Raw genomic sequence first — 22504 nt, 5'->3', positions numbered from 1 at the left:
TTCTGGGGTGATCCGATGTTGGACCTGGAGCCCCCGAACTTTCTAGGCTCCTTCTTGGACTGACCTGCTGTGAATATATGTTGTTCCCATTGGTTAATAAATAAGCTGTTTTGGTCTATGGCAAGGTAGCTTAGAGGCAGGTGGGAAATCCAAGGAGAGAGACAGGAAAGAGAAAGGCAGAGGCTGGGGGTTGGGGGATTTAGCTCAGTGGTAGAGCGATTGCCTAGCAAGCGCAAGGCCCTGGGTTCAGTCCTCAGCTCCAGAAAGAAAAAAATTAAAACAAATCAGAAAGGCAGAGGCTGGGGAGACACCAGCCTGCTGCCCAAGGAGCAACATGCCAGCAGACCAGTAAAGCCACGTAATTCATGGCAAAACATAGATTAGTAAAAATGGCTTCATTTAAGATATAAGAGCTAGCTAACAAGAGGCCTGCCATAGGCCATACAGTATGTAAATAACATTAAGCCTCTAAGTGATTATTTTATAAGCGGCTGCAAATGAGAGAGATTTGTCCCTACCAGAGCCAGACAGGATCGGGGCAGGCTGGAAGGATCTGAGAAAATCTTTCAACTACACTGACCTTTGAAGTTCCTTGGTCAGTGCGTCTGCGCACATTACTGGGAGGAGCTATGAGCTGGCAGAGGAGGGGGCAGTATAGAAAAGGGACAGTACCTCCCTGGTGACTGAGGCATTAAGGCAGGGAGCAGACAAGAAGCCGCTGGCCAGCCCACCCACTGGGCCACAGGAACCCAGACAATGGTGTGGACCTGAGACTTGGATACAGGCCAGGCAGGGCAGGAGGACTCAGATATGCCGGCAGGCAGGCTCGGGCAAGGCAATCTGTTTGCATGTTTGCAGATCCCTGGGAGTGGTCAAGGCTACCAGGATTAGTGGGGACAGTGGGGCCCCCTGCCCTGTGGCTTATCTCTCCCTCCCCCGAACTTGTACAAACACACGAACGCTTCTTGTCTATTCCCACATTTAATTTCACCCCCCACCCCTAGCCCCCGCAGTCACTCAGGAAGGCCAGGACACAGGAACAGGGACACGACTAGGTGAGAACAAGGTGTTGATCAGCAGGGACGCCGTATAGGGTCTTGTGTTCCTCAAACAGTTGGGTGAGCCGCTCTACATACAACGCGTGCAACTGGTCCACCTGTTCCCGGCTGGGCCTCGGGCTTCGCTGGACTGGAATTGGGGCACCCACTGTGGAAGGAACAGGAGGAGAAGACTGACTCTTAAGATGTCCCTAAATCTCCCACTAACACGGAGGCGGGGGGGGGGGGGGTGGGGAGGGTCGGGCTGGACAGCTTAGGGGGTGAGTGCCAGACTTGCAGGCCAGAGCTAGGACAGCAGACTTTAAGAGAACAGTCCCCCCTCCTGGGAGAGGATGGAAGAGATTCATGACTCACCCACAGTGTGGATGGGCACGCGGAAGGGCATCAGGAGACCCAGGCGACCATGAAAGAGAGGCAGGGCCACACTCAGCATCCTCTGAAGACCTTCCTGCACCCTCCGCACCCAGGAGCCTGGCGGGTTGGGATACTGCCGGAAGAGCTCATTCTCTCCAAAGGAGAAAACCGGCACCAGCCAAGCCCTGGAGGAGCGGAAACAGATACGCATGCGTCTGACTGGGTCCTGAAGGTACGGGGTTCCACACTCCTCACGTGCATGGCAGCTCCGGGGCACACACCCCTGCCCGACGCCCGCCCACTCCTCACCCGTGTTCCAGTGATAATTTAATGAATCCTTTCTGATTCCGGAGTCGCAAACTCACTGTTCCAGGCTTTGCCTCCAAAGCCTCCAGGGGACCTCCCACAGCCAGGACAGCCACCTGGCCACCCTCGGGGTGGGACAAGAGATAGGAAGCGCTAGCCTTGTCAGAAGAGACTAAACCTGGGTGGGGAAGACAAAGGCTAGGGTGCAGAGATACCACCAAGATAGAGGTGAACACAGGCGCCCGCACCCCCACCCCGGGATAAGAAAGGTTAGGTGCCATTTCGCGCCCGGGGATCTTGAGAAGGGGCTTCCTTACCACTGGTCATGATGTAATCTCGGAAGAGAGGCACTTGGAACCAACACGGTAGCATTAGTAAATGTGGCTTGAGACCCGGAAAGAGGCGAGAGAAGCCTGTGGCCTCCGTACAGAAGTTGCTGAAGGCTCCAACAACCAGGACCCCGTGAGGGTGGAAACCGAACAGGTAGTTTTGGGATGGATCCAACGCGGCCGTTTTAACCAGCTGGAGAACAATGGTTATCACGGATGGATCACATTTCCCAGTGAGGAACAGCTTTGGGGGTGGGAGAGGGAGGCCTGCATGTCTCTCTTTTGAGACCCCCCACCCATCCATCATCAACCCAGCGCACTTTCTGGGACTCTCACCTTGACGGGGAAGTAGTCTCGGAAATACTTCCAGACTGCCCAGTTCCGGACCCAGGCAGAACGGCGACCCCCCATCCTGGGTGTGTGTCTATCACTGCAGAGCCAGGCCAGGTAGAGGACCACGAGGGTCCAGGCCCGGCCTAGAGAGGCTAGGACCAATGCCATCGGGCATAGCAGGGCTGAAAGACAAGATAGAGAGGCATGCGAAGAACCCAGGTGTTAGAGCCGCAAGATGCCTGAGATGGTAAAGGTGCTTGCTGCCAAGCCTGATGAACTGAGTTCGATTCCCTGGTCCCAGATAATGAAAGGACAAGCCTGATTACTTCAAGCTGCCCTCTGTGCTGCACACATTTGCTGTGGCATGAACATAACCACCCCACAAATAAATATATATATATTATATATATATATATATATATATATATATATATATATATATATATAATAACACATATTTTAAAAGGAACCCAGATGTTTAAGCCCTTTCCTCCCCTCTGGCCCGCTTTCCCACTCTATGCTACTCAAGCCTTAGGCTCCTCCTAGGACCCCAGAAATTCCTCCTCTGTCTCCGTGGGATCATGGGGAAGAAGAGCATCCACAGCCAAGTGTGTCTGACTCCAGGGCCTCTGGGGACTCACCAAGTCCCAAGAACGAAAAGACCCACTGAAGCACAGCAAACACTTCAAGAGTCCGGTGCAGGGGGCTGGACGAGACCTCCATACTTTAGAGGGGAGATGCACAGGGCAGCCCACAGCTTAAGTACACACTCCCCCTCTTAACTCAATTCTCTGACTTTGACCCCTGCGCCTGGGCCCACCCCCACTTCTGCCCCCCTTCTCCGATCTACAAGTTGAGCCACGTGGACAGTGAACTGTGAACAGGGGCCAGGCAAAGCTATCTCTCCCCGGAGTTTGCAGGAGTTGACCAATAGGATGAAGCGGGCATGATCGGGGCGTGGCCAGGAGCCTAGCGCAAGGTGTTTGAACTCCACGGTGGCGGTTAGGGCCTCAGGTCTCTGCTACTAGGCTGAGATAGAGATCTGACATGTGCTGTAAGACCCCATGGGCCTTTACAAGAGCAAGTCTGAAAACTCCGTAGTCACTGCCTGGGTCTAATTAAGGTCAAATTCCCAGGGCTATAAGCACCAGGAGGCCGCTGCAGGGTCTGCAGACAGTCCCAGGGCCCCGCTGCTGAGGCATACGATCTTCAGGCACAGGATTCTTACCATCCTGAAGTCAGAACAGCTGCACACAGGACCTACACACAGTCCGGCTCAATACCTGTCATTCATAGAAAGAGGGCGGGCGCCGCAGAGAATCTGGAGAGATGGCTGAGCAGTTAAGAGCACTTACTGCGCTCCAAGCCAGGGTGGCACACGTCTTTAATCCCAGCACTCGGGAGTGAGAGGCAGGTGGATCACTGTGAGTTCAAGGCCAGACTAGTCTACAGAGCGAGTTTCAGGACAGCCAGGGCTACACAGAGAAACCCTGTCTTGAAAAACAAAACAAAACAACAAAAGACCTAAGTTGGTTCCTGTACCCATGTCAGTTATCTCACGACCATCTGTAACCCCAGCCCCGGGGCACCCGATGCCCTTTCCTGGCCTCCACAGGCGCCTGCAAGCTCTCGGACACATGTGTGCACACAGACACACACAAGTAAAACAAATAAAGATTTTACAATAAGATTTTAAAATCTTTTTCTTTTTACCCATGTGTACGTGTGTACAGGGTGGGAGGGTGAATGCCAGAGGCACCAGCTTCTCTGGAGCTGATGTGGTTGTGAGCGGTCTGACCTGGGTGCTGGGAACCAAACTCAGATTCTCTGGGAAAGCAATAGGCAATCATAATGGCTGAGCCATCCCTCCAATCCCCAAGTAAATCTTTTAAAAAAGAGTTGGGGGAGGGTTAGGGAAATAACTCAGTCAGCAAAGTGCATGCCTTACTGAGTGTGTCTCCCCTCAGAACTCACCCATGTCAAACCTGGCGATGGTCTCACACGCCTTTAAATCTCAGCACCCTGGAGGCAGAGGCAGGCAGATCTCTGCGAGTTCGAGACCAGCCTGGTCTACAGAGCTAGGACAGCCAAAGCTACACAGAGAAACTCTCTCTCTCTCTCTCTCTCTCTCTCTCTCTCTCTCTCTCTCTCTCTCTCTCTCACACACACACACACACACACACACACACACACACACACACACACACAGCAGGGCTTGGAAGCTTACTGTAATTTATTTATTTATTGGTTTTTCGGGACAGGGTTTCTCTGTGTAGTCTTGGCTGTCCTGGTAGCCCAGGCTGTCCTGGAACTCACAGAGATCCTCCTGCCTCTGCCTCCCCAGTGCTGGGATTAAAGGCGTGTGCCTACAGCTTACTTTCTTCTCTTTTGCCAGCACTTTCCTTGTGTCGTGTCCCGTCCCGTGTCCCCACCCCCTCACCCTCCCCACCCCCGCTTCTCTCCTGGCCAGGTCCAGCCTACTACATTCCCTCTCTGCTCTGGACTCTTTCAGATGCCTCTGGCTGTTCTCCCGTATCTACGATGAAAACCTCCCCTTAACCATACCATGGATCGGTTACATCGTCAGCTTATACCCTGGGCAGAAGGAAGGAACTCGCTGTGGACCTGGAGGTGTTAAGAGGCAGGAAATGTGTAACTGGTGATCAAGAGTATTTGATCCTAATTTTCTTTTTTTAACTTTTAGGAAGTGTGTGTGTGTGTGTGTGTGTGTGTGTGTGTGTGTGAGGAGGCGGAGTTGTGGAAGAGTGCACACACCCTTTTTGCCTGTAAAGGCCAAAGGGCTACTTGGGGGTTTGTTCCCTTCTTCCAACATGTGGGTCTGAGGGACTGAACCCAGATTTGACAGCAGCAAATGCCTGTACCCAGAGGGCCATCTCCCTGACTCGATCAAACACAGGACCATGTGAATGCTGAGTAAGTACCCCACCACTGAGGGATATCCCCAGCCCTTGGTTGTTTAGACAGGTTTGGCTGCAAGCACCTTTACCAGCTGAGCTATCTCAACACCCCTTGCTATTTATATTTTGAGACACACTCACTATGTAGCCCTGGCTGGTCTTGAACTCCACACCCTCCTGCCTCTGTCTCCTGGATGCTAGGATTACACACTGCATTTTCTGGCCTTCATTTTGTTGTTGTTTTGTTTTTTGAGACAGGGTTTCTCTGTGTAGCTTTGCACCTTTCTTGGAACTCACTCGGTAGCCCAGGCTGGCCTCGAACTCACAGAGATTCACCTGGCTCTGCCTCCCAAGTGCTGGGATTAAAGGCGTGTGCCAACACTACCACCTGGCCCTGGCTTTCATTTTTTTTTTTAAAAGATTTATTTATTTATTTATTATGTATACAGCATGTATGATTGCTGGCCAGAAGAGGGCATCAGATCTCATTACAGATGGTTGTGAGCCACCATGTGGGTGCTGGGAATTGAACTCAGGACCTCTGGAAGAACAATCAGTGCTCTTAACCGCTGAGCCATCTCTCCAGCCCCCTGGCTTTCATTTTTAAGTCATGCAAGCCAAGTAGGGTACCTCATGCTAGCAATCCCAGCCCTTGGAAGGCAGAGGTAAGAGGATCACCTTAAAACCAAGACCAACCTAGAATACACAGAGAGATCCTGTCTCAAAAATCTAAGAAGGGGCATCGAGAGGGCTCAGTGGTGAAGGTGCTTGTCACCAGCTTGACAGATTATTCTGAGTTTGATCTCTGGGTCTCACACTGTCTTAGTCAGGATTTCTATTGCTGCTTCGACAAGACACCATGACCCAGTGCAAGTTGGGGAGGAAAGGGTTGATTTGGCTTATGCTTCCACATTGTAGTTCATCATGAAGGAAGTCAGGACAGGAACTCAGACAGGGCAGGATCCTAGAGGCAGGAGCTGATGCAGAGGCCATGGAGGGGTGCTGCTCACTGGCTCACTCAACATGGCTTGCTCAGCCTCCTTCCTTATAGAACCCAGGACCACCAGCTCAGGGATGGCACCACCCACCATGGACTGGGTCTTCCCCTATTGATCACTACTTAAGAAAATGCCTTACAGCTTGATCTTCTGGAGGCATTTTCTCAATTGAGGTTCCCTCCTCTCAGATAACTCTAGCTTGTGTCCAATTGACATAAACTACCCAGCACGCACATGGTAGAAGAAAACCTATCCCCACAAGTTACATACACACACACACACACACACACACACAAATGTAATAAAAGGGGGAGGGGACTGCAGAGCTGGCTCCGAGGTTATGAGTGCCGGCAGCTCTTGCAGAGGACCAGAGTTTGGTTCCCAGCACTCCAGGCAGGCCGCTCTCAACCCCACTACCTGTGACTCTAGTTCCATCTTGTGTGATGCCATCTTCTGGCCTCTGTGGACACCTCATGTGCATAGACCCACACTTAACATACACAAAATTTACTTTAAAAAAGAATAAAGGAGAGGGCACGTAGCTCAGTTGGTAGAGAACTTGCCGCCATGCAGGACTCTGGGTTTGACCCCCAGCACTGTATAATGTGGACATGGTGGTGCACAACTGTAATCCCTCTAGTGAGCTGGAGGCCAGCCTGGGCTACATGAGACCCTGACTTTATATATATATGACTCGTGGACTCAACAGTTACAAACACCCTTTTATTGAAGTGAGGCTGAGAAAGCACAATAATTTATCAGGTAGGGAACTCTCAGAAGTCCGCTCCTGCTGGGTAGCAGTGGTGCACGCCTTTAATCCCAGCACTCGGGAGGCAGGGGCAGGCGGATCTCTGTGAGTTCGAGGCCAGCCTGGTCTACAGATCGAGATCCAGGACAGCCAGAGCTACACAGAGAAACCCTGTCTCAACAAACAAAAAACAAACAAAAGAAGAGTTCACTCCCCCTGAGTCCATGGGGTCAGTGGGAAGGTGGAAGACTCCAGGGACCTCCTGAGAGGGACGCTGGGGCCGGGCATTCAGTCCCAGGCACACAGACACACCAGGAAGTGAGACGAGCCAGGGCCCCTCTCTCTGAGGGTAGCAGAATGGGACCCCCTGGGCCCAACAAGGCACAATGGCGGCGAAGGTTTGGCAGACTGGTCGAGTGTCAGGGGTCAACAAAGGACACCATGATGTATCGAGTGCCCCGGGTGGTGGGCAGCCCCTCATGGTAGTGTGTGAGGCGGCCAGGGTGCAGGAGAGCCCAGCCCTTCCTGGGGGATGAGACTCTGCAGTCATAACGCAGGAAACGGCAGCCACCTCCCTGGGGAGAGGAGAGAGAACATAAAAATAAAAGTAAGGTTAGCGACAGGGGATGTGGGGGCGGGGGCAACAGGCAGGGAGAGGCGCCATTCAAAGGGGCTGGTGGTTAATCTGGACTGCCAACTTGATGCAATTCATTGTCATCAGAGAATCAAATCTCTGGGAATATCAGAGAGAGAGTTTCTAGAATGGGTTGAAGAGGATCGGGAAGACCCACCCTGAATAAGGATGGCGCCATTTCACGGGCTGGCAGCTAGGACTGATAAAAAGGAGCAAGTAAGGAATGGAGAGATGGCTCAGCGGTTAAGAGCACTGCTTGCTCTTCCAGAGGACCCGGGTTCAATTCCCAGCACCCACACGGCAGCTCACAACTGTCTGTAACTCCAGTTCCAGGGGATCTGACGCCCTCACACAAACATACAATTAAATTAAATTTTAAAAACGGAAGGAGAAAGGCGAGCTGGGCACCAGGCTTCACCTCTTGGCTTCCTGGCTGTGGATACAATGTAACTAGCAGCCTCCCTCCGGCTCCATGCCTTCCCCACCCACACTCCCAGACCGTGAGCCAAAACGGAAAAGGAACCAATTCAGACTTGGGGAATCGAGAAAGGAGGGAAACCGCTGTGCTGGTTAACGCCAACTTGAAAGATGGGGTCATCAGGGATGAGGAGTCTCACAGGGGCAAACACCTCCATCAGACTGGCCTGTAGGCAAGCCTGTGGGCATTTTCTTGACTGATAATTGATGGGGGAGGACCCAGCCCACTGTGGATGGAGCCATCCCTGGGCTGGTGGTCCTGGGTTCTGTAAGAAAGCAGGCTGAAGCCAGGTGGTGGTGGCGCACACCTTTAATCCCAGCACTCGGGAGGCAGAGCCAGGCGGATCTCTGTGAGTTCGAGGCCAGCCTGGGCTACCAAGTGAGTCCCAGGAAAGGTGCAAAGCTACACAGAGAAACCCTGTCTCTAAAAAAAAAAAAAAAAAAGCCGGGCGGTGGTGGCGCACGCCTTTAATCCCAGCACTCGGGAGGCAGAGCCAGGCGGATCTCTGTGAGTTTGAGGCCAGCCTGGTCTACCGAGTGAGTTCCAGGAAAGGCGCAAAGCTACAGAGAAACCCTGTCTCGAAAAACCAAAAAAAAAAAAAAAAAAAAAAATTTAAAAAAAAAAAAAAAAAAAAAAAAAAAAAACAAAGAAAGCAGGCTGAGCAAGCCATGAGGAGCAAGCCAGTAAGCAGCACCCCTCCATGGCCTCTGCATCAGCTCCTGCCTCCAGGTTCCTGCCCTGCTTGAGTTCCTGCCTCGGCTTCCCTCGTGATGGCCTGTGATGCAGCTGATCCAAGGCATGACACAAAAGAACGAGACGTGAGAAGGCCCAGGAAAGGAGCTAGACAAGGCTGCGAGGTGAAGTGTGTGTGTGGAGGAGCCCGAGCGTCTTGAGACAGGAAGGACCCCAGACTCACCTCATAATCCACGCCCTTGTGATTGAGGGCAACATTGAGGGTGAAGGTGGACGAGTCATGGTGTGGCCGAAGAGAGGGCTGCTCATCTGGCCGGTAGCGGACCACAAAGTTCATCACCGCCCGCGTCTGTGGAGACATGAGGTGGAAGCTACAGGAAGGACAAGGAAAGCCACGGCTCTTCCTTCTCTCTCTCTTTTTCTCTCTCTCTCTCTGTTTTTTTTTTGTTTTTTCAAAACAGGGTCTCGCTGTGTAGCCCTGGCTGTCCTGGAACTCACTATGTAGACCAAACTGGTCTTGAACTCAGAGATCTTCCTGCCTCTGCCTCCTGAGTGCTGGGATCATAGGCGTGTGTCACCACACCTGGGTCTACTTGTCCTCCTCTACCTTAGGTCCCTCCCCAGAACTGGGAGTGCAGATGTGGAATGCCATGTCCAGCTTTTTACACAGATGTTGACGACAGGAACTCAGGTCATCATGCTTTCATGACAAGCCCTTTACTGGTGAAGCCATCTCCCCGGCTGATGTCTCCCCGTGTTTTTGAAACAAAGTGTCACGTAGCCCAGGCTGGCCTCAAACTACAGATGTAACTATGTAGCTACAGATGTAACTATGTAGCTACAGACGACCCTGAACTTCTCTAATCCTCCTGCCTCGACCTCCTGAGTGCTGGGATTACAGTCCTGTGCTTATTACCTTACCTCCAGTTTACACAGTGCTGGGGATGGAAGTTAGGGTGCTGTGGAACAACCCTTTTCTACACTATGATGTATTACTCTCATTGGTTAATGAAAAGCTGGCAGGCTGGTAACTGGGCAGGAAGTTAGGCAGGAACACCAAACTGAGAATGCTGAGAAGAAGGAGGGCGGAGTCTGGGAGACACCTGCCAGCTGCCCAGGAAGCAAGACATGCTAGAGGACAGGTAAAGCCATGAGCAATGTGATAATACTAATACTAATAGAAATGGGTTAATTTAAGTCATAAGAGTTAGCTAGTAATAAGCCTGAGCTATCAACCAAGCGTTTATAATTGATATAAGCCTCTGTGTGGTAACTTGGGAAAGTGGCTGCGAGGTATTTGGGAACAGGCCGTCAGGACAGAAAAACTCAGTCTACATTAGGGCTTTGTGCATGCGAGGCAAACACTCTAACTGACCCACATCTCCAGCCCTTCTCTTCTGATCTGAGACAGCCCATGCTTTCCTCAAACTCTTGGTCTTCATACCTCAGGTTCTCAAGTGATGAGGTTTAGGGGTCAGCATGCCCCTCCAGTGATTCTTCTAAAGGCACAGCAGCCCAAGTAGGAGGCCTGACTTCTTCCCAATCCCATCTCCATCCCAAGCCCTAGGTCTGTGGAGCCTTGGATGCTACACTGATTGAGAGGGGTGTGTGTATGGAGCCTTCCAGGACCGGGGTACTGTTAGAAGGAGACAGCAGTGGTTGGGACAGCCCACCTTGGTGTGGTAGCCAGGGAACAGATGCTCGGTCATGGGCCCCACGTACGTCCTCAGCAGCTGAAGCCACTGGTCTTCGTACCCGACCTGCTTCATGTGGATGTCCACGGTGGGAACATTCTCGTATCCTCCAGCCAGCCTGGAATCCTGTGGACAACAGACACTGAGCCACACACATCCCTGGGCTAGCCCATTCTTCCTCAGGGACAATATCAGCTTCATCTTGTTGGTTCCTTTTTTTTTTTTTTTTTTCAAGACAGGGTTTCTCTGTGTAGCCCTGGCTGTCCTGGATCTCGCTCTATAGACCAGGCTGGCTTCAAACTCAGAGATCCGCCTGCCTCTGCCTTCCGAGTGCTGGGATTAAAGATGTGCACCACCACCGCCCGGTCCGAGTCTTAACACTTCTGTCTATCTGGGCCTTTCAGTCTCTGCTGCTGCCAGCTAGCTCTCCTGTGAATCGCTCCACCTTCCCATGTCACCTGGCCATGCTATCTAACACCCGTAGCCATGAAATAAGCGAGCGCCCTCTGTGTTACAGCTAACCTTGACTCTCACTCAACGGGACCTAGAAACACCTAGAAGACGAGCCTCTGGGCATGTCAGGAGGGATTATCTGGACTAGGGTGACAGAGATGGGAAGACCTGACCACTGTGGGCAGCCCCATCCCCTGTGCCAAGGTCCTGGCCTGAACGACAGAGCAAGGGAGCTGAGCACCAACATCCATCTGTCTCTGCTTCCTGACTGCAGATGCCACGTGACCCGCCGCCTCATACGCCTGCTGCCACCCTCCCGCCATGACGGACTGCGCCCACAGACTGTGAGCAGTCAGAAACCCCTTCTTCAAGCTGCTTGTCAGATATTGTCACAGTGAGGAGACAAGTCACGAATGTACCCGGAATGAGTCCCACCCCGGGGATTCCCCTCCGTACCCCAATCCCACGGTCCCTCTCGGGAGCCCTCAGCCCTCACCTCGTGCCGGCCTCCAGACCACTGGCCATAGTGTTCCATTTCCTCCACCAGCTCATCACACATCTGCTCTGTCAGCAGTGGGAACCAGTACACATCTGGGCACGGCTGGTAGCAGGCAGGGCGACAAGGGACAGGGCAAGGTGAGCTCCAGGAAGGGGGGCAGAGGGCGGGGCAGGCAACAGGACAGGGCAGGGGAGACAGACGGACGGAGAGGATCTAAGTAAGGGCCACCTGAGCTCGCTAGGCTGCTGACGGGGTGGGGGGTAGTCAGTGAAGAGGCCTGAGCAGAAAAGGGCAGAAGCAGGGCGCCTGGAGCCCCAGTATCTAGGACAATGACCCTGTTCTGCATTTTTTTTTAAATTTAGCCCAGGCTGGCCTCAAACTCACTATGTAGCTGAGGCTGGCCTTGAACTTCTGATCCTCCTGCTTCCACCTCCCAAGTGCTGAGATCCCAGGCATGCAACACCATGCTCAGTTTACACAGTGCTGGGGATTGAACCTGGGGCTTTGTGAATGCTAGGCAAGTATTCTACCAAGTGAGCTACAGCCCCGGCCCATTTATTTAGTTCTAGAAAAGGTCTTACTATGTAATCCAGGATGGTCTTGAACTTGCTCTGTGTCTCAGGCTGGCCTGTGACTCCTAACCCTCCTCTTCCTGCCTCCACTACTACCTGAACTCTGGGATTACAGACACACACCACACCGCTCTGTCTTCATGTGAGTGTAGGCACACCTGTGTAGGGGTGTGTGCTCAAATGTGTGTATGTGAAGTCTGAGTCTGACACCATGAACTGATCGATTTTTCCTGCACCTTCTCCACTGAGGCAGGATCTCTTAATCAAACCCAGAGCTTACTGATGCAGCTGGTCTGGCTAGTCAGCCTGCTGAGGATCCTCAGTCTCTGCCTTCTCAGGCTGGAGTTACAGGAGGACCACCACACACCCAGCATTTACGTGGGTTCTGGAGATCTGAACTGGGTCCACATGCTTATGTGTGAATGTGTGAAGGGTTTAACCACGGAGTCATCTCGTCCGCCCCTTCTGTTTCCTGAGACGTGGTCTTGTCACCTGCCCGTGGCTGGTCTGGCACTCACTAGGTAGCCCAGGCTAGCCTGGAACTCTCCATCCTCTCCATCGGCTTCCGGACCTCTAGGATTACGGGCCCCGTGACGCTTAGTGTGGCTATCAGCCTCCCTCTTGCCCAAACGGCCAACCCTCAGTCCCTGGGGGCTCAGCTTGGAGGCCACCAATCCCGGCAGTGGGCGCTTCACCCAGGCCGAGGTCCTGGGGCGGCTTACCTGCTCCACCAGCCCCTCCCCATCCAGGGCCCGGCTGTAGTTCTCATGGATGTACTGTTCTTTCCAGTCCTGCGGGAGGCGTTGGGCGTTTGAGTGGAGCCTTCTTTACCCCCTCCACTGGGTCACCCACCCCTGATGGTGGCAGTGGGGGGGCCCCTACTGGGTGGAGGCAGGGTCAAAGGGCCCCTCTTACCACAGGGTTGTCGAAGATCTGCCAGAGGTCTGGGTGTAAGTGGTCAGTGTCATAGCGAGACGTGGCCAGCAGCCGGCCAAACTCGTGCTGATTGCTGAGGTGGAGGAAGATGCCCTGGAGTGGGGTAAAGGGTGGGCATGCGTGAGGAGGACAACAGGAGGCTGCGGGCACAGCATCAAGTCCCGAGACGTGGCGACCCATGCCAACCACCCCACTCACCTTATCCCGGAGGCTCTTACAGAAAGCCATGTCTGGGTCAGTGTCACCGCCAGAGAACACCTCCTTCTGGGGCAGCTCCGTCCTCAGGGTCTCCCCGCGGATCACATATGCCTGGGATATGTAGGGCACGTTCCACACGCCCCTGCCGGCACGAGGTACGATCAGCCAGGCGGACAACCCCCCAGATTACACTTTGTTCATCGCAGAGGCTCCTTCCCTCAGGGTACCCCAGAACCCTGGGCCTGAAGCCATCACATCACTGATACAATATAACCATGCAATCCATTACCAGTCCCGACCCACAGCTGCGGCCTAATGACCACAGAGGATGCCACGGAGTGGGGACCCAGGGAAGGCTCTGGCACCGGCATGGCACACATGGGTGGGGGGACTCACACTCGCTTCCGCTGCACCAACTCCACGTAGTCTTCGGAGCGGGCATAGTACTCATCGGGGCTCAGGGCACCCCAGAAGTTGGACCAGAGCTTGCCATGGCGGGAAAGCATGGGGGCTATTACCTTCCTGTGGATAAAACAGAGGTGAAGGATGGGCAGAGGGAAGTGAACGAGAGGGGACAGGACCATGTCCTGGGGCTCCACGGATGGGTGGGGCTGGTCACCTGTTTTGTTCAATCAAGATGCGCAAGGTCTCGGGGTTGGTAAGGACAGCATCAGCATCCAGGCTGAAGTAGAACTCGCACTCGGGGTCCTGCCGACAGCTATCCCTGGAGCAGAAGACCCACAAAATGGGGAGATGAGCCAAATGGGGCATGGAGGCAGGCCGACGGGGATGGTGGGATGAGGGGGGCTCTCCCAGCCCCGAGATGAGGACGAGAGTCGGTGTCTCCTTCCCAGGGGCTCCACCGTCTACGGCAGATGATGAGGCAGGGGAGTGGAATGTGAAGGCTCAGGGAGAGTCACTCACATGGCCATGTCCCTGGCCTCCCCTGGGCTCAGCGCTTCCTCTGGGCCTACTAGCTTTGCTGCTGAAAAGTGGTCCTGCAGCTGTGGCCAGGCGTCAGCAATGTGAGGCTCATGGTACACCTCCTGAAGACGGGACAGGGAGAGGGTTGGACTGACAATGAGAGGGGTCCATGAGGGATGCAATCAGGGGAGGGCAGACGGGAAGAGGTGCAGGATGCAGGGCGTCCGTACAGGGTTGGGGGTGGGGTCTCCCATATCTCACGTTATTATGAAGGAAAAGAGAGATCCTGTCCGGAGGGTAATCCAGGAGCAGCAGTCGCTGGAGGAATCGAGGCAGGAAGGGCGTGGGCTGCTCCACAAACACGGCCAGAAGCACCCGGGGGGGAGGCTGGGGACACCACAGGACAAGGCTCACAGAAGCCCGGGCCTCTCTCTGCCCCGTAGCCCCCACCAGCCGCTGCCCACTCGGCCAGGTGGGATGCCCAGGAGCTCCGCAACGGAGGCTGCCCTACATCACGTCTCTCCTCACCTGCCCCCCCGGGAGTGTCCTCTGGTTCTGGTTGCAGAATCCACAGCCTCCCTGGGGAGTCCAGCCATTGGGGACATAGTTCCCCAGGTAGTTGAGCTGGAGCTGTGGGGACAGGGGGTGGGTAGCTAAAGTGGAGGTGTCTGGGGACAGGCGAGAGGCGAGTTGGGCTCAGCACAGGGAGATTCCAGCAAGAAGGAGCAGCATCTATCCCGGCAGGTCTTCTACTGGGAGTGGGGAGGACCAGACGGTCCAGGAGGGATGGGGTACCCGGGACCTGAGACAAGCAAGGGCTGAGGGCACCAGGGGCACCTTAGTGGGACCGTTTCCGTGGACCACAACAGGAAGGGTGTCGTAGGCCACATTCCGGATGCGCACACGATTCTGGTCAAACTTTAAGACCACCTCATCTGGGGGGAAAAGGGAAGGCTTTCAAGAGTCCCTTTATTTGGGAACGGCAAAGCAACAGGCAAAAACATCACTGAATTGGTTTAAGTCGTCATCTAGTGTGTGTGACTGGGGCTGGTGAGATGGCTCAGTGGACAGAGGCCCTGGCCACCAAGCCTGAGACCCAGAAACCACAAGGGAGAAGGAAAGAATAGACTCTCAAGAGCTGACCTCTGACCTCCCTCCGTGTGCTCCCCTCCAAAACAAATACACGAGAAAATTTTTTTTTTTTTTTTTTTTTTTTTTTTTTTTTGTGCTTTTTCTGTGGTCCTTCTTTCCTTGGAAAGGGCCTTGCTATGGCCTGCAACTCAAGGCCCTCCTTCCTCTGAGATCTGAGATCAGGGCTATAACATCATCCTTGGCTTCTGTAAGTCTGACCAGGCTGTTGCCACCTTGGAGAGTTCAGTCACTCTACCCGAGTGACCTGGGTGATTCACTAGGCCCTATGCGAGTCAGTTTTCTTACCTGCCCAAGGGTCTTCCAAGGTGGGAAGTCAGGGAACTTTGCAGCTCTGTGTTAATGAAATCACAGTGGGAGAGCCCCTGACTGGGTACCACAGCACGTGCCTGGTCGATAGAGACCTGAGCGCCAACCACCATGTTCCCTTTTTGTTTTGGGTGGTGCCAAGGATTGAACCTCGGTTTCGATATGCTAGGTACACCTTCTCCCACTGAGCCACACCCCAGCCCCTCACTGGGGGATTCTAGGCAGGTGCTCTACCACTGAGCCACACCCCAGCCCCTCACTGGGGGATTCTAGGCAGTTGCTCCACCACTGAGCCACACCCCAGCCCCTCACTGGGGGATTCTAGGCAGGGGCTCTACCACTGAGTCACACCCCAGCCCCTCACTGGGGGATTCTAGCAGGTGCTCTACCACTGAGCCACACTCCAGCCTCCCTATCACTAACACAATATAATATGCTTAGGTACTGGATAAGTCAGCACACTGGTCATCTGCAGACCAGCCTGGTTCTAGCAGGCACCCGTCCCTCACCACCCACTTCTAACCATCTTCTTCCTCACCTAGGGCTCCATTGAGGTTCTGGAAGATCCGGGACTTATGGTCCAGATTAAGTTTGAGCTTCTCCTAGAGAGCATGAGATGGACATGAGCGGAGGACAGGCGGCACCCGATCTTTCTCCAGCTCCCCTCATGCCTTCTCTCCCGTTCGACTAGGGGACGCCCCCCGCCCAGTCTCCCTACCCGCAGCCCTGGGTCCAGGTACAGTCGAGTGTAGAACAACTGATCATCATCATCATCCTTGTATTTCCACTGGCGGACGATTTGATGGATGGTAGGAGCGAAGCCAATGAATCCTGGGGGACAGAAGAGAGATAGACCCCCAGGAATCCCAGGACCCCACTCTCTCTCCAACCTCGGGGAACCTGGGGGTGGGCGGAGGGAAGGGAGCCCGGTCTTGAGTCCTTGGCCACTCACCACCGGAGTTGAGGAAGCGCTTGCCCGTGCCCACCTCAGGGTATTGCTCTGCCAGCGCCCACTCGGGCCAGCAGAAGCTCTCAGCAGAGAACAGGAGATGACTGCCGCTCTGGACAAACTTCTTCAGCAGCTCCGCGGGGCTGCTGGCCAGAATCACGTCGTAGCTGGGCAGGGAAAGGGGTCTCTTTTTCTCTCCCCCTATTCTCCCTTTCCCTGTCTGTCCACCCCAGACCCTCCTTACCTGTCTACAAACATGATAATCCTGTCTTCCTGGTTTGCGTATTTCTCCATCTCCTTCTTTAGCCATCTGACCTTCTGGCCTCCACCCACGGTTCGAGCCACGTCTCCCCCTCGCCACTCGTGGCCCAGGCCCAGGGTCTGCAGGAAAGACCCCGCCCCCACGCCATGGCAGAGGTTCAGCTGGCCAAGGTGAGGAAACAAGACCAGCCGCCAGCCCACTCCGGTTGGATGGGGCTTCTCCCAAGAGGCCCCCACTCACCCGGACAGTGTAGTTAAAGAACTCCGCAGACTGCAGAAAACGCCGGTATCCCTCGGTCTCCGCCGTCGCCACAGTGATCACCAGCAATTTGTCTGTCACAGCCACGGAACTGGCACTTAGGACCCCCGGCTCGGTGTCCCACGTGTGTATCCCCTCCACCTCCCCGTTATTTCACTGAAGTTCCTTCCACTTCCCTCCTTAAACTTCTTCCTGCCCTGGGACATGTGGTCTCCAGAAGAGTCGGGGGAGAGTAACACACAGGGCTGGGGGCTGGGGTGTTCCTGCTGTCAGGGGGCCCTGGGACCCCTTAGTTCAGCGTGGGGGAGAGGGTGATGCTCTGGGGCCCGGGAGGGGCTGGACACTCCCTCCCAGGCTGGCAGACGTGTCGACTCTGCCCACTGGGCTCCCGGGTTCTCACCTGGGTTGACAGCGTTGGAGCCCCGGGGTCGGTCGGAGGCAGAAGTCACCGGGGGCAGCGGCGGCAGCAGCAGCAGGAGGAGGAGCAGAAGCCGGGGCTCCGGGCCGGACGCAGCCATGGCCAGCGGCGGCAGCGGCGGCGGCGCACTCGGGCGACACCCGGGCCGGCCGCGGGGCTGAGCTTAGCCTGGGTTCCGGACTCCGGGAGAAGAAGATTCTGGGAAGAGGGGCAGGCGAGCGCGCGGCGAGGAGGAGCTGCGCTCGGGACTCCGCCCTGGAAACAAGGCGTAACCCGAGGCCGCCGAAAACCCGAGATGCAGACGGCGAGACAAGGCAAGGATTGTCCCGCGGGCGCTGGCCGGGGGTGGGGAGCAGCCGGGGGTCCGGTCCCAGGCGCCGCCCGAGTCCCAGGGAGGGGAAGTGACCTTTCGAGGAGGGTCCGGGGACGCGGGGGCGGGTCCTGACCACGGCCCTGACCCGGAGGAGGACTGGACGGCGAGGCCTGGGGGAGGGGGGCGCGGCGGGGACTGACGCCCCACCCCACCCCCGGGAAGCTCGAAGCGGGACATCGCCGCGGGCCGGGGTTCAACAAAGCCCCCCGAACCCACCCGCCCCTGCCCGGGGACACGCTCCGGGGCTGCAAAAGGGCCCCAGGGGCCAGAGCGCGCCCCTAAAGACCACGCGCACCAAGTCTTAAAAGCGACCCTCTGCGGGGGAGTGGGGGGCGCGGGGAGAGCGCTTAGGTTTTTTTTTTTTTTTTTTAAAACAACCACAACGCGACCGGAAGTAGGTGTGCCCCAATCAAAGATGGCGGGAAAGCCTTCTGGTCTCCAAGGGAACATCACGCCATGACTTCCAGGCGGAGGGGGAGGACCGCGCACGCGCGCGAGCGCACGCCACCGGAAGGGATGCGCGGGGACCGAGGGTTGGGTGGTTAACACGCCTGCGCAGTCGGTTCTCCCGGCGACTGTGTTGCGCAAATGGTGGAGAAGAAACCCTCGGGTATGTGAACCCTTGGAGGTTCGCCCTTTTCTTCATCCCAAGTTCGAGTCCACCGTAACGTTCGTCCGCCCCGTTATTCATGTCAGATCCTCTCGCGGGCCCTCTCGCTCGGCCTTGGGGTCGCCCCGCAACCATTCATTCAGGTTTTGTGAATGTTTGCTGCGAGCTAGACGCGGGGACGGAGAGGACACCTTGTCATTCCAAAGCCTGGGTGCAGTGAGCGTTTGTACCCACCCCAGCTTCGGGATGGAGGGCACAGAGAAGCCAGGAAACCAAAGCGCTTGGCTTCAGGCTCCCCGCCCCTCCCCGCTCCACTCCCATACTATTTCTGCTTTCTTTCTTAATGAGACAGGGTTCGCTTTGTAGCCGAGGCTGCCTATGTAGTTAGGCTGGTCCTGCCTCGGCTTCTCGATGTCTTGTAACCAAGTCTGTGGTTTGAGGGGGTTCTGGCTTGAGACTGGCATGCCCTGGGAAACCCAGCTTTGTGTTTGGATTAGAAGCACCAGGAATGGGCGGCTGACAGGATGGCACAGTAGGTAAAGGTGCTTGCTGCCAAGCCTGACCACCTGAGGTCAGTCCCCAGGACCCGCATGATGGGAGACAAAAACTTCACAAATTGTCCTCTGACCTCCACACCTGTACTGTGGTGCCCACACGCGCACAGAAACACATAGAACAAATGAACTTTTGGAAGAAAGAAATGCCAGAAAAGAGGCTAGGGGTTTGTCTCCGCTGGTAGAGTGCTTGTCTAGCATACACAAAGCTCTGTTCCATTCCCAGCACCACATAAGCCACAGGCGTGGTGGTGCACAGGAGGTCATCCGGAGTCATTCCCAGCTACATAGTAAGTTCCAGGCCAGCCTGGGCTTCCTGAGACCCCAATGAAGGTTGTGGGGGGTGGGAAAGGGTCAGGGTTATCGATAAAAGAAGGGCAGGCAGAGGTGGCCTGAAGAGAGAGAGGGGAGCCGAGATGTGGGACTGGGAAGCATTGTCACCAAGAGTGGAGGGCGACTGGGAGCCACGCCAGGGAACAGAGACCCTTTTAGTCCAAGGACTGTATTCCGTGCAGTCACGGGGCATAGAGATGCAACTCAGGCGAAAGGAACATTCTAGAAACATACACTGGATATTTTGCCACATTCACAGGTGTGTTGAATGTGGAAGCCAGGGGTCAGCATAATGTCAGTTCCTAAATGTACTCCCTTGTTTTTTAAAAATTTGTGTGTGTGTGTGTGTGTGTGTTGCTATGTGCAGATGAGTGTAGGTGCCTGTGAAGGACAGAAGGGGGAGTTGGATCCCCTGGAGCTGAAGTTACAAGAGGTTGTGAACCACCCTGGTGACTGATGGTCCTGTGTACTGGAAACTGAACTCTAGCACGCTACAAGAGCGGAGAGTGCTCCTAACCACTGAGCCATCTGCCCAGCCGGAGTTTACTGTGTCTCTAGTGACTGCTGGGGCTGGATGACTAAGAGTCAGCATGAAGGGCTAAAACCGGCTTCCCAAGCTGGAAGGAAGCAGGGTCAAGAGCTGGGAACTTCCACAGCATCGTGGGGATGAGGCCAGGAGACTGCCCAGCCCAGCTTTCTTGACCCTGTAACCCTGTCCCATCTAGTTCGCTCCCAGGACCCTGGACAGCGGCGGGTGCTGGACCGGGCAGCCCGGCAGCGCCGGATCAACCGACAGCTAGAAGCTTTAGAGAATGACAACTTCCAGGATGACCCCCACGCGGGCCTCCCCCAGCTGGGCAAGAGGCTGCCTCAGTTTGATGACGATGCAGACACAGGTGAGGGGGGTGTGGGAGAGAGAATGAGACGGTGTCACGAAGCTCCTCACAGCCTGTCACTGCAGATGCCAATGAGCAGAGATGGGAATTGCATCTTTATTGTATTTTTGATTTCTTTATTGTGTGTGCATGCATGTGTGTGTGTGTGTGTGTGCGTTTCTGCACATGCTGGCATGTGGAGGTCAGAAGACAGCTTAGAGGAATTGGTTCTCTCCTTCCACCCTGTGGCTTCCAGAGTTTGAACTTGGGTCACTCAGGTTGCTGGGTTGGGCAGCAGGTGTCCTTACTCACTGAGCAATGTTACCAGCCCCTGGTTCTTTAAAACTCCAATTGATTCAGAGAGCTGACAGTCCGAGAAGACGATGTGTTACTATTCTAAAGAGCCCTCTCCAGTCAGCAGGTTACAGACAGAGACAAAGGGCTGTCAGTCACTCTGGACTGGGTGACATCCAGTCTTCCCCTCTGTGTCAGGTGTCAGCCACATTTCTGAGACCTGTGACGCCTGTGCCTCTCATTATCATGCCTCGTACTTGTCTCTCGGTCTGTGGATGTCTGGGCTGGGCTCGGGCACTGTGAACCACTGGGTCAAGTTAGCGTCCTTTCCTGTCACCTTTGTGCTCCAAGGACACCTGGACGGGGAGGGAGGGCTTGACAGAACAACCGCCAACAGCTGTGTACACTGCGCTAGTAATCCATGTCTGTGCCTGTTCTTTCTCTCCTCTTTCTATTGTAGGGAGGGTTTTGTCTGTCTGTCTGTCTGTTGTGGAATATTATTTTAAGAGGTGTTACATTTGTTTATGCCGTGGAACATTTGTTTTAATGATGCAAAGATGAGTTGCATTCTTTATATTGCATTGGTTTAACTCTGTGAAGCTGTGTTACTTTGCCTGTCTAAAACCCCTGATTGGTCTAACAAAGAGCCGAATGGCCAATAGCAAGGCAGGAGAAAGGATAGGCGGGGCTGGCAGACAGAGAGAATAAACAGATGGAGAAAAAGAGGGACGAGGAAGCAAGAGAGATCAGGGAAGGAAGAAGGAGGGGGAAACTCCAGGGACCAGCCACCCAGCTACACAGCAAGCCATGGAGTGAGAAGTAAAGAAAGGTATAGAGAATAGAGAAAGCTAAAAGGCCCAGAGGCAAAAGGTTGATGGGATAATTTGAGTTAAGAAAAGCTGGCTAGAAACAATAAAGGCTGGGCATTTATAAGAAAGAATAAGCCTTCGTGTGTGTGATTTATTTGGGAGCTGGATGGCGGGCCCCCCAAATGGGGTAAAGAACAAAAGAGTGAGAAACCAACTACAGTCTGTTTTTTGGGAGAGGGTCTCTCTGTGTAGACCAGACAGCCTTGAACTCAGAGATCCGCCTGCCTCTACCTACCAGCTGCTGGGATCGAAGGTGTGCGCTATGACACCCAGAGAGGTTTTTGAAAATGTGAACAACTTCTATTGTTTTATTTGTGCATATGTGTGCATGTGCATGTGCGTGTACACATGCATGCCATGGCATGGCGTGTGGGTGGATGTCAGGACAACTTTCAGGAGTTGGTTCTCTTTTGTAATGTGGGTTCTCGGGATTGAACTCAGGCTGTCAGGTTTTTTTTCCCCTCAAGACAGGGTTTCTCTGTAGTTTTAGAGTCTGTCCTGGTTCTCACTCTGTAGCCCAGGCTGGCCTCGAACTCACAGAGATCCGCCTGGTTCTGTCTCCGGAGTGCTGGGATTAAGGGCGTGTGCCACTCCCCCACCACAAGTGTGCCTTTATAATACAAAGTATCCCTGTCAGCAGTGGGGGTTGAGGCGGTGGTGGCGCCCACCTTTAATCCCAGCACTCGGGAGGCAGAGGCAGGCGGATCTCTGTGAGTTTCAGGACAGCCTGGGCTACACAGGGAAATCCTGTCTTGAAAAAAAAAAAAAGAAAGAAAGAAACAACAAACTCTGGGAGAGGAAAGGAGTCAGGGCTGGGCAGGCCGTGTGGGAAGGGTCCCAGCAGGGAGGTGACTTGGAAACTGCTCCTGGGCTGAGCACGTGTCTTCCCTCTCTGCGCCTGGGTTTCTCTATGTGTGTGGAATAAAAAAGGTGAAGCAAGCAGGTGTGATGGAGTATGCCTGTAGACGCAGCACGCAGCACGCTCAGGTAGAAGAATTGCCAAGAATCTAAGGTCAACCTGGGCTACGTCGTGAGTTTGAAGTCAGCCTGGGGTATGTCATGAGACTTTGCGTCAAAATAACAACAACAACAAAAAGGCCTGTATGTAGTTCCAGCACGTGAGAGG

The 22504-nt window shown here is 54.5% G+C and overlaps 3 protein-coding genes across 5 annotated transcripts in view; 1 reads left to right on the top strand and 2 right to left on the bottom strand.

The window, feature by feature from the left end:
• Window positions 1-1036: 1036 nt before the first annotated feature.
• LOC114710299 (2-acylglycerol O-acyltransferase 2-B-like) lies at window positions 1037-3237 on the bottom strand. The gene is made up of 6 exons (XM_028894399.2): window positions 3022-3237; window positions 2384-2562; window positions 2036-2240; window positions 1722-1896; window positions 1413-1597; window positions 1037-1206 (listed from the first exon to the last, which is right to left on the bottom strand). The coding sequence occupies exons 1-6, from the start codon at window positions 3101-3103 to the stop codon at window positions 1052-1054; spliced, it is 981 nt and encodes a 326-aa protein (XP_028750232.1). The 5' UTR covers window positions 3104-3237; the 3' UTR covers window positions 1037-1051.
• A 4009-nt stretch (window positions 3238-7246) lies between these two features.
• On the bottom strand, window positions 7247-17588 carry Plod3 (procollagen-lysine,2-oxoglutarate 5-dioxygenase 3). Of its 2 annotated transcripts, XM_028894425.2 has the most exons (19): window positions 17453-17588; window positions 17035-17126; window positions 16777-16913; window positions 16536-16699; window positions 16302-16414; window positions 16122-16185; window positions 14963-15060; window positions 14654-14755; window positions 14387-14512; window positions 14126-14247; window positions 13821-13925; window positions 13598-13723; window positions 13202-13343; window positions 12983-13096; window positions 12790-12858; window positions 11493-11597; window positions 10523-10669; window positions 9073-9198; window positions 7247-7619 (listed from the first exon to the last, which is right to left on the bottom strand). In XM_028894425.2, the coding sequence occupies exons 1-19, from the start codon at window positions 17568-17570 to the stop codon at window positions 7464-7466; spliced, it is 2226 nt and encodes a 741-aa protein (XP_028750258.1). In that variant the 5' UTR covers window positions 17571-17588; the 3' UTR covers window positions 7247-7463. The 2 variants fall into 2 exon arrangements, with proteins under 2 accessions (XP_028750258.1, XP_028750257.1); XM_028894424.2 differs by having other exon boundaries at window positions 12983-13343.
• The window catches only part of Znhit1 (zinc finger HIT-type containing 1), a 6210-nt gene continuing 1164 nt past the window's right edge, over window positions 17459-22504 (top strand). The window contains exons 1-2 of one of the 2 annotated variants that reach the window (XM_037198315.1): window positions 17459-17784; window positions 20066-20236. In XM_037198315.1, coding sequence (XP_037054210.1) covers window positions 17766-17784; window positions 20066-20236 — 190 coding nt within the window. In that variant the 5' untranslated portion in view covers window positions 17459-17765. Of the gene's footprint in view, window positions 17785-18248; window positions 18454-20065; window positions 20237-22504 lie in introns of those variants that run through there. The other variant, XM_028894426.2, reaches the window with a different exon arrangement.

The sequence above is a fragment of the Peromyscus leucopus genome, chromosome 23 (genome assembly GCF_004664715.2).
Source record: "Peromyscus leucopus breed LL Stock chromosome 23, UCI_PerLeu_2.1, whole genome shotgun sequence".
NCBI classification, from domain to species: domain Eukaryota; kingdom Metazoa; phylum Chordata; class Mammalia; order Rodentia; family Cricetidae; genus Peromyscus; species Peromyscus leucopus.
Note: the sequence above shows the minus strand (reverse complement) of the source record. Positions and strands in the feature narration are given on the sequence as shown.

Coding starts and splice junctions, on each gene's coding strand:
- LOC114710299 (XM_028894399.2), bottom strand. CDS start 3,103: ATGGAGGTCTCGTCCAGCCCCCTGCACCGGACTCTTGAAGTGTTTGCT. Junction 2,563..3,021: donor CTTTTCGTTCTTGGGACTTG/GTGAGTCCCCAG, acceptor CTTGTCTTTCAG/CCCTGCTATGCCCGATGGCA. Junction 1,897..2,035: donor AGATTACATCATGACCAGTG/GTAAGGAAGCCC, acceptor TTCCCCACCCAG/GTTTAGTCTCTTCTGACAAG.
- Plod3 (XM_028894424.2), bottom strand. CDS start 17,570: ATGGCTGCGTCCGGCCCGGAGCCCCGGCTTCTGCTCCTCCTCCTGCTG. Junction 16,186..16,301: donor ACCTGGACCCAGGGCTGCGG/GTAGGGAGACTG, acceptor CATGCTCTCTAG/GAGAAGCTCAAACTTAATCT. Junction 14,756..14,962: donor ACGGAAACGGTCCCACTAAG/GTGCCCCTGGTG, acceptor CTGTCCCCACAG/CTCCAGCTCAACTACCTGGG.